The sequence below is a fragment of the Pleuronectes platessa genome, chromosome 9 (genome assembly GCF_947347685.1).
Source record: "Pleuronectes platessa chromosome 9, fPlePla1.1, whole genome shotgun sequence".
Lineage (NCBI taxonomy): Eukaryota > Metazoa > Chordata > Actinopteri > Pleuronectiformes > Pleuronectidae > Pleuronectes > Pleuronectes platessa.
The window spans coordinates 15,192,926-15,203,815 of record NC_070634.1 but is presented as its reverse complement, the minus strand read 5'-3'; the positions used below and the strand labels follow the sequence as shown (position 1 = coordinate 15,203,815).

Sequence of the window (10,890 nt, the reverse complement as noted above, 5' to 3'; positions counted from 1 at the left end):
CAGGAGATCAACGGTTAAAATTCGGTGTGGATCTGGATTCGGGACGAGATGGTACGTTTGTCAACATCAGTTATGGCTCATGATGGGGGAAAAAACTTAGGAGACAGATATTTATGAGTGTATGTAACCTGGAGCAGATCCAAATAAAAACCTGGATCTTTTGGTTTCATAAAGGGACTGCTAATGTAATTTATCTATACATCTGTGCCCTGGTCTGTATCCACAGAGGTGCATCAAAGGGAGGGTTAGGGTTGCAGCAGAGCTTCTTGTGCAACACAAACAATATCAACCAGGCTGCTTGGAGAGAAAAGTAAAACCACAGGTCAGAGGAGATGAAAAGTAAAAACAACAAGAAAAGAGTCGAGAGGCAGAGCGAGTTTTAAAAATAATTGTGGTTTATAAAACCCAGATATGACAGGATCACCAAAGTGTTTACAGAAATACAAATACCATCAGGAAAACCATCATAGAACAGTGTTTTACACTCAACATGTACAAACTACCATGTAAAAGGGACTCGGGGAGGATGGTTCGGACTGTAGGACATTTTCCTTTCTTTAGGTCTCTTGAAATCACATTTAGCCACAATGTTTTTTCTTCTACTATCTTCTTTTTTTCGGTGGAACATCCATCTACCAAACTACAGGTATACTATCACGTTCAGCTAGATTAGAGCGAGGGAACAAACAACATCGAGAGGGAGAGAGGAAGGGAGGGAGGAAGGGGGGAAGGGAGGGAGAGAGGGAGAGAGGGAGAGAGGGAGGGAGGTCGGTTGCACACATATCGAGCACTTTAAAGTCATGGGGGGTTTCAGCAAGCAGTACAAACTAAACTGAGCCGATAAGGGAAACATGGGATGTCAGGTTTATCACGATCGGCACCTCGTTGAAAAGAACTGTACAAAATAAGCCTGTTTTTTTATTTTATTGTATTTGTCTCCCTGTCACTAAATTGTTTTGGGAAGTATTGTGAAATGCTTCCAGCGAGCACATGAAGTTCCTGGTTTCATCGAGAAGCTTGAGCAGATCTGGGATCAGTTTAACAGTTTCTTGTTGTGCGGGTGTGGTGTGGGTCCTCGCTCTGGATTGGGAGGGGGGGGGGGGGGGGTTCAGCTCCTGCACCCTAACTCAACGTGCTTCTGTCTGCATGGAGGCTCACAACAACAGACGCAACGGTCCACAATAGTTTCATGCACATTCACAGATGTACAAACAGGATTACAGCTGCAGCACACGGGGATATAACCATAACCCCCGACGCCTTGAAATAAGAAGGAATCACCGATAAATACAACCAATCACGTTCTCCATTTCTATGGATTCTCTTCTCTTTTTTTTGTTCTCCTTCTATATTAACTAATGAATTAATACAAACACACTTTCAACAGATTTACACATGAAAGAGTGCGGGGTCGACAAAACGCTCCTCGCCACCTAGAAAATACTGCTTGTCCAGGAGCAAACATGGCAACGTACGAAATCAATCATTGTCAGAGGGGCTGCAATGATCACTAATATACACATCATGTCCAATAAATTAAGATCTATGTACAGTGTAAAACAGAAAGCAGCATGCAAGCAAGACAACAGAGCCTTTTTTTACAAAAACGATCTGCTGTTGGGTTGTGCGCTCCGACACAGGAGAGAGAGGCTCGATGTGTGTGTGTGTGTTTGTGTGTGTGTGTGTGTGTGTTGTTTACAGTTATGGCATGTGTCCAGTGTATTTAAATAGACTGGGAAGCTACCCATCTACGTTTCTAACAGGTTCAATTTCCAGCTTTCCAGTTCACATTTAGCTCATCATGCACAAAACTCACTGGTCTTTAAGCCGCTCCGGGAACAAACCAAAACAGAAGTGGGAGAAACATTGAATATTTCTGCATCACATTCGGAGCTTCCTGTGATTTGTCTCACGAGTGATGTTGACTCAGTGCGGCCACAGGGAGGAGGAGAGCAGAGAGTGCAGTGAGAAGAGAGAGGGAGACACACGTGAACCAGCACTGGAGCTATAGAGTGTCTCTGAAAGCCAGGAGGCCTTTTCCACAGCAGCCCCAACACGTTTTTTTTGTTTTTAAAAGATGAAGCAACAGCTCTTCAAATGTAAGCTGCTGGCTGGAGGATAAGACGAGGGGTTTCCTGGTTATCAAATTCACACTGGAAATTACTGTTTAAAAAAGTGCTGAAATGAACGTGGTGAAAAGTGAGACTCTGGGTCCCTGATTCCAGAGCCACACAAGAGCTGCAAGGCGTGTCAGGGATTCCACAGATTGACTGGATATAAGTGAGATGAGCTCGATGAGCTTATGCAGTGTGGCCGGGTCTGATTAGCACCAAGGAGCAAAGTACTTTGATTTTCATTTCAGATGTTTGATGACTATTAATTTGCTTAAATCCACTGAAACTGTACAAAAAGTGAGTAGAAACTGTTCAATCTGGCAACACTGAGCGTTTTCTTCCTAAAGGGCCTTAAAATCACTATTATACACAAACATTGAGAGTAATACTAGTAATTACCTCCAGCAAGGTCACTTTGTCTTCTTAGTTTGCAGGACTATGCAAAAACTACTCAACCTATTTCCAGTAACTTTGCAGAGGGCTGGGCACGATTATATTTTGGTGTAGATTCAGATCAAGGGACATATCCAGGTTTTTTTTTCTCTTTTTTTTATTTTCCCAGAGGATAATTAGTGGATCTTTATAACAGAAATCAGTCATGTTTCCAAACCTGAATCTAGTGAATTTAAATGTGGTTTCATCAGGGGACTGCCGGACCTTGGCGGAGGTATGCTTTCTACCGAGTGCAATTCTAGTTCTACTCATATTACTGGGAGCACCTACGAAACATAGGCTACCTGCTAATATGGCCCAATAACACATGCACCTTAAGAGAATAAGAGAAAAGCTGCAATCATTTAAATAAGCCTCCGGGCCTGTTACCTCTGACCCACTCAAGCAGGTGGAATAGAAAAAAGCTCCTCGAGCCACAGACACATTCATTAAAAACAAAGCTTTGGTAGTTAATGCAGAGAATCTCAATGCACACACAACAGACGGTAGCTCACAGGGCACTTTGAGGTGACCTGAAACCAGAGCTGGGACCATTCATGAGTCATTTTTGCTCTAATTTGAAGTTGGGCATAAAATCGAGGACGGACAACGAGCTTATTAAAAATTTGGCACAAGTATAACCAAGAGAAAAACATTTCCAAACGTTATAAAATACATTAACAATCATCGTGTGGATCATTAAACTAGTCTCACTAGTATAAACAACACATGTAGAAGGACTGAAGAACCGTAATAGATTAACAACGCACATCAAATATATTAAATATTTTTACAAAGCAACATCACAGACTAGAAATGTTTGAGTCAAAAACATCCCTTTTGTGTACAAGTAGGTTTTTTTTCATGCTTTGTGTAATAAAATGCACTTTTCCTGCAAGTGCCTCTGCAAGGACTGTGATTGTACACTGACGTTTCTACAACTCGGCAAAGAAAAAGAAGAAAGAAGATGGATATAAAAAGAATCAACGAGTGGAAACCAGTTGATTTGTTTTTTGATATTCCGCGACGTGTGTAGAGTCCTTCCTCTGGGTTTTCTACTGATTCATGTTTAGTCTTTCAATCGGCCTCGTCTTCTCCCTGTTGATCCGAGTGGAGTTAGAAAGACGTGTAAACAGTCGTGTGGAGCCTCACGTGTGCAGGGTCTCCTTTTTTAAATCCAGGGGGAAAAAATAAATGGAGGAAAACCTAAAGAAACAACAGCGACATACTAGAAAGTCCATTAGAAAAGAAGAGAATAATCTCAGGGCAGTGTGGTCTAGATACGTGCATGATGTCTGTCCACCCGTCTGTCTCTGTGGCGTCAGCTCTACTCTCGACTGTAGCAATACTACTCTGTGTTTGTGCTTCAGCAGGTTTAAATAAGTGTGTGTGTGTGTGTGAGTTTCTACATTACAGAGTGTGTGTTCCTATACTTATAAAGACCAAATGTACTCACAAACAACTAGAGATGAGGTAAACTGAGAGTCCTGATTTGAAAGGTTTGAGCTGAGGAGGGGCGGGGTCACTACACATAGAGAGAACTATAAGAGAGGGGGGCTGAGGTTGGATGTTAGTGAACGAGGTCCGTATAAGTATACTATGTCTGAGTGGGAGTGTGTGTGTGTGTGTCTGTGTTGACGTTGTGGGCTCAGCTGAAGGCCTCATCATCCGTGTCTTCGATCAGCACCTTTGTGTCCTTTTTTGATCTAGAAGAGAGAAGGTTTAAAAATGTTAATATAATCTGCAACATTTTGTTCATGAAGAATTATTATTTTAACATTTTTGTAACTCAACATCCTGACTAGTTTTAATCTCTAAAGAGCAGAGGTGATGTGATATTTTTTATGATTCATGAGTCAACTATTCTCTGCCCATCTTGATAAACGGACAAAGAATCATCCAGGAGTGAATTTTGAGATATATTGTATTTATACAAAGGTTAAAAGTTAAAAAATAAAGCACTTTTTTTCTTTCTACTGATACACAGAAGAGAAATATAAACCTCTTCCAGGTTCCTGTTTTAAAAAAAATAATATTACTCATTTTTCATTCAGATATTCATACATCTTGTCTGTGTTTTTCCTTACAGTGAGGAGGACAGTAGGGGGCGTCGGAGGGACAGGCTGTAGGACCTCTTCCAGGTCTTCTTGCCCGAGCGGTTCCGGACGCCGTCCTCGTTGTCCATCATCTGCTCCAGCAGCGTCTGGTCGTCGGCGTTGAGCGGCGCCACCGAGATGTCCCTCACCGCACGGAACTCACCACAGTTGTTCAGGTGCTCGTTCTCCAGACGGAAGAAGTTCCACACGAAACGCCTGCAGAGGGGAGGGTGGAGAGGGAGAACAAGGGGGGGGGGGGGGGGGGGGTATCTGTATTAGAAGTCACTGTTGTTGGTGCTGATGGGAGAGTCAGCAGTACACCTCCAGAGAAACATGTCCTTCATCTGTAAATATCTAATAGAGAGCATTCCACGTTGGTTTTTAAAAGAAGTGAATTGATGAGGTTGTACAGCTCTCATCCTGTGGAGCACCTGATGTGAGGGTCTGTATGTTTGGGATAAAGAGAACGTATGAAACCCACCTGAAGACCTCGAGGGGAGCGAGCACGGTGGCTACGATGTCGCCCACAGAGTGGATCTTAGTCGTTGTGGTCAGAGAGATCTGGATCGTCCAGGCAAACCGCAGGATCACGTCTTCTATGATGGCACAGTAGTAGTAGGCCTGAGGGAGGAGAGGCGATTAGTTTCAGTTTACTGTAGGTAACCCTGTTTGTTTGTGTGTGTGTGTGTGTGTGTGTTTGTGTGCCTGTGTGTGTGTGTGAGATGTGCCTTCAGGCTTCTATCAGACTCTCTCACCTTATGGGGGTAAACGATTTCCTCCCTGAGGAAGGTGTTCTCTCCGGCGCCGCGGTCGAACAGACCCCAGTCCATCCTCAGATCCCAGATCAGTGTGTAGAGGGAGCTGATGGAGGAGAAGACGATCAGCAGGTAGAAGAACATGTCGGCGTCGGTGTGTCCTTGTTCTGAAAATACACACAAACACAACTGAGGTCAGGTGACATATTCATTATTCGTCTGTTTTCTATGAGTTGGATCCAAATGTATTTTAATGTGTTTTATTCACATCTGGAATAAAACTAAAAATCTGCATTTGTAATTTTTTAATTGAGTTCAAGAGAATCCGGCACCTTGCTGATCAATGCAACGTTTCCAGTAATACGTTCACCACTAGAGGGAGCTCTCCTGTCAAGAATACACGAGCTATGACTTATTGAATGAGCAGTGGGCAAATGTTACATATTAAGAATTTAATTCCCACTTACATCATAACAGCTTCCATCAAACACACTTTGACAATATAAAATTACACATTAAATATTGTAACTGATTCACGTAGTGAGCTGAGGTTTATAGTCTCAACTACAGCAACACAACCTGTAACAGTGATTTCACTTACTGGCATTTTAAAAGGAATCTAATCAAAAGCAACTACCTGTAGTGTTCATATATCTGTTTAGGTCTGTTTTTAATTTAAAATAAAGCTATAGATATTTGATGCTATAAAAATGGGGTGAAAACCATGATTTACGCTTGGTGGAGTGTGTGTCCCTTCCTCCGGCAGACTGTGGCTCTTAATGGTGTCATCGACACAAGATGGCAGCTTTCGTGTCTGGGATGTTTTAGCTTCACAGTGGGAGGGATATCGGCTATGATCCAACCTCATGTCTGAGCATTAATACAGGGACATGTCTGTGTGTATATTAAGCTATGTGTTTTTATTTTTATATTGATTCATTTCAGAGTCTATGTCAGAATGATCAATAACCCAGAACCTGAAGAAATAAAAATTCACAATGAAATAAAACAGAGGAAAGAAGATAATCCTCACGATGGAACCACAGAATATTCGACTAATTTCTCAGTAAATTATTTCAGTGATTAATTTATGTTTTCCGTTGTGCAGATAACATGATGTGATAATAAATTAATTGACCATCAAAGCAGAACTAATTGATTCATTCAGCATTAGAACCAGTTCTGTTCTGTGAAGGCACATAGAGAAGAAAATATGACCTCTTCACAGTGAGCCACTTCTAAAATCCAACAAACACTTTGCACTTCGTTGGCTCAGGTTATTTTACAGATTTAAAAAACAGGGCCACAACCTAAAGTATATGTTTTGCTGTTGTAAACCCGTTTTTAACTGTGGATCATCACTTTTTCCATTTCTTCTTCTGATGAACAATTGCAGTTTCCAGTGTCCTCCAGGAATAACTAACAGGAAGATTCATTCCAGGCTCTCTGGTTTCCTGACAAGGTAACTTCTGCTTCTAACGTCTTTAGACTCTTCAGTCTAACATCCTGTTTGCCTCCTCATCTCATCCTTAAGAGACATAAACATTCTCTAAAATCACATGACAACAGCAGACCGTGGAGCATGTTGGCTGTAAGGACAACAATATGAACTATCTGCTTATTATACAGTACATTTGTTTAATGCACTGCATAATGTCAGCGTGCGTAAAAAGCTGTGGTCAGCCGCGTCTGTGTGTTCACGCAGGATCACTGATGGGTGTGATTCACTTGTTCCTCCAGCTCCATATATCCGCAGCCGGTGGCCTCACACAGCGTCTGAGACCGACACAGACAAGCAGCCACCAGACAGAGACCGGCCCCGCTGACTGTTTGTCATAGTCACAGCTTCTCCCTGCTCCCAGCCAACGAGACGCTGGGGGGGTGGGGGGGCAGAGCAGGGGGACGTTTCTATCAGAGAATTACTGCTGCTGCTCTGTTCAATGCTGCATCCATTGTGCAGCTTGCGTCTCCTCCGGCTGAGCTATGGGATGGAAAGGAGTCCCCACGGCCACACTAAGATTCCCCAGCTGTAGATTAAACTCACTCCCGGACAATAGGCCCTCCTCACTGGAAAATATCCACTGATGTGATTCTCTGCTCGTAAAGAGTTGAAGTATTTAACCCTTCGGCTGCTGGGATGGTTGACGTGTCTTTTCCCCACCAGGCTGGTTAACCACCGAAGCGTTAAGAGGTTAAACGTGGCGAGATGGACATTGATTGGACGCTTAGAGGCTGACACTGGTCCCTGGCTCCTGTCACACACACTCAATCGCTTAGTAGTGCGTCTCACACACAGACACACACTCACACACTCACACACAGACAGTTGGTGTCCCCAAGAGGTTAAACACTGTTAAAGATAGAGCACTTCATCTGTCTGCTTCTTTGCAACAGGCCCAGTTCCCACTGATGGAAACCAGTTTACCACGACAACGATCAGTTCCTGCTTTTAGAGTAATTTCTCATCTGGTGGCAACTAAATCTGTCTACGTCAAGAGTTCTGCACATGGAGAACACCCGGTCAAAGACGGTGGTGGAAAGTACTTCTACTCAGGTACTACATTTGAGCACGGTTTTAAGGTAGTTGTACATGTTCTGCAACTTAATACTACATTTTAAAATAGAAACAAATACCTGCACCAACAAGGTTATGTTTGCATCTGACTTTGTTTGTTTGTTAGTTAGCAGGATTAACTGCTTGAAACTTTGTGGATGGTTGGAACATGAACAAAAGAATAACACATTCAATGTTGTGAGCAGATCTGAAACTGGTAAGCAAATTCAGGATTAATTGGATGTAAGGTGATAGCTGGGGTGCATTTAGAAGTTCTTGCATGAGAGAGAGAACAGCATTGCGCGCCACTTGCAGGAACACCCACAACTGCAGCTGGACTATGAGGTGACTGTCTGCATGGATGGTAGTGACTTTATGGATAAAAGTGAACGAGCGACCATGTGGCAAAGGGAGCTGCACACGGCTTTTCAATGTAGCAGCGGAGCAAAACACACTTCTTATAATGAAAAGTGTTAACATTTTCTTTGGTTCATTATGAAACTGTGGCAGGACATATTCGATTATAGGGGCGCCACAGTCGCCATGATTAATGGAAATGATTGTTTACTGAGGTATTCACTCATAGCGCTCTTCTAGTTCAGAATTTACTTATAAGCAGCGTCGAGCTCGTGACCAGCAGTTTTCACAAAATATCTATTTCCAATCTACACTTATCTTATATATTACCAACCTTATATTTTATCAATGCCCTGACCTCAAAATCCCAGATGGCTGCTCTGTGCATTAACAGTGGTGAAAGCTGTGGTGGTGTAATTCTTCTTAGTTGGGTCTCATTAAACCAGTAGTACACACATTAATGTCCAGCCCCTATCTGTCAGCATTCTTTTGTGGTGTTGTATAAACTGGCATTGTAGACTCCACTCCCCCACAGGCCTCAAAATAAACAACACTTCAGACTTGTCGAATTGGAACATTGTCAAATCCGGAGTGACGTCATCCTCAGCTCAGACCTGTGAGGTGGAGGAGACGCAGCAGATCTGCTGCAGCAGGAGTCTGTTTGGGCTGAGCAGAGGTGAAGGGGAGTTCAAGCTGCCAGAAGACGAGTTGAGTCAGAGCGGCATCTTTTAGCTTCGCTGGTAAACGTGTGGGCTCAGCTGAGGGTGTCTGTGTGTGTGTGTGTGTGTGTGTGTGTGTGTGTGTGTGTGTGTGTGTGTGTGTGTGTGTTGCAATTCCTCTCCTGATAATGACCGAGGGGTCAGTACATGAAATGAAGTTATAAAATCTGTCAGCTGCAGGCTCATCTCTATTCCAGCAGAGTCCAGCAAACATGTGTTCAGCCCCTGGGCCGGTAATTACCCTCTCCTCTCCTCTCCTCTCCTCTCCTCTCCTCTCCTCTCCTCACCTCTCCTCCCCAGCCCACCCCATCCCTTCCCTGCTGATCCTCTTTTGTTTTTCTCAGTTACTCTCTTTCTCCATCCATCCTTTCTTTCTTTTACCTCCCCCTCTGTGCTCTATCAGCTCTGAATTGGCTGATCCTTCACAGCAGACCCATTTCCTCCGCTCACCACCCCAGCTGACCTCTCACAGAGACCAGCAGGACGAACGTTCCTCTTCGGTCTGATTTAATCGTAGCTGGAGTTAGATGTCACAGATCTATGACTCGACAGACGTCTCTTAATGTTTCCCTATTCTTGATCTCTCATTCGGTCCGTGCATGTTCCTACATCCTCTTTCAAACAACTTCCCTCTATCTTTCAAATGCTCAAGCTATTCTCGCCTGTGCAATATCCTGTTCTCCTGTCTTAGTCAGTCCACGAGATAAATCCCATGGGCTTCAATCAGCATTAGGCCTGTAACTCCCCTGCATCTAAAACAGCAATAAGTCTCAAGCTAGTGTACATAAAGCTGAGCCAGGATCGATCCTGAGTAAAGCAACTACTTGATTTTTTTGAAGGCCTCACACTGTATCTTATGGGGTTCGAGGGTTCTGCTTGAGCCAGGAAATCCTCCTTCTCCTCTTCCTCTCTCACTTTAAGCCTGTGAGCCTGAGCTGAGTCCAATCAGTTACCCACAGCACTGAACTCAACTTCCCTCTGAGGGGAGAAAATCTGCTGCAGTGGCTGCACCACGGCAAAAACATTTCAACCTCAAGCCTCAGATTGGGCGAGAAACAATAAGGTTTGGCACTTTCTATTCCAAAACTGTGACACAGTTTGAACCCACATGCAGAGACGAGACTGTAGCTCGGAATTTAACAGATTCAGATCTGCGAATGGAAGCCCCGGACACTGAATACCGTGCAGTGTTCTACGGGGAGGCTCCTGATTTATCTGTTTGCATTTATGGTTTGGAGTATTTCGTGTTCCCGGAGCTAAAAGTGGGCGGTTCCAGGAACGAGCAAGGTGGCCGGGAGATGAGGTCGCACAGCAGCCATCATCAGAGCTGTGATCGGGTTATTAATGAAGGTGACACATCCGCACTCACTGGGAGCTCTGCCAGACACTCACTGAAACTGCAGGCACCTTTTACAGCTGAACCCGTGGGAACATGACACCTACCCTGGCCGTCTACTGAGGCAGATGCTGGGAATTGCAGGGATGACTGGGCATCGTCTGTCATGCGCACACCCAGACTATAGAGAGTATCAGTGGTGAAGGCTTTTTATTCCTCAGCGCCAACGACAGCCAGTGGAGGGAAGCATTATGTTTCTGTGGTGTCAGCCCGTCCCATTCTCGTGAAAACGATATCTCACAAACAGATTCAAATTTTGGGGAGATATTGAATTGGGTGGTTATAGGTAAAGGTCACTGTGACTTTCCAAAGCACATTCTTAGCCTTGTGAACACGGTATCTCGAGAACGCCAACAGGCAATTTCGTCATATTTCATCGAAGGTGAAAAGTCAAGGTCAAAGTGACCTTCTGATGTTGTGAATATTATGTATCAAGAACACCCATAAATAATTTCATCACATCTGGA

At 43.8% G+C, this 10,890-nt stretch overlaps 1 protein-coding gene across 1 annotated transcript in view; it reads right to left on the bottom strand.

Moving 5' to 3' along the window:
- Window positions 1–374: 374 nt before the first annotated feature.
- Window positions 375–10,890, bottom strand: part of xpr1a (xenotropic and polytropic retrovirus receptor 1a) — a 67,512-nt gene continuing 56,996 nt past the window's right edge. The window contains exons 12-15 of the mRNA XM_053431289.1: window positions 5,398–5,564; window positions 5,124–5,263; window positions 4,634–4,858; window positions 375–4,252 (exon numbers count right to left, since the gene is read on the bottom strand). Of these exons, the coding sequence (XP_053287264.1) occupies window positions 4,195–4,252; window positions 4,634–4,858; window positions 5,124–5,263; window positions 5,398–5,564 (590 nt within the window). The 3' untranslated portion in view covers window positions 375–4,194. The remainder of the gene's footprint in view (window positions 4,253–4,633; window positions 4,859–5,123; window positions 5,264–5,397; window positions 5,565–10,890) is intronic.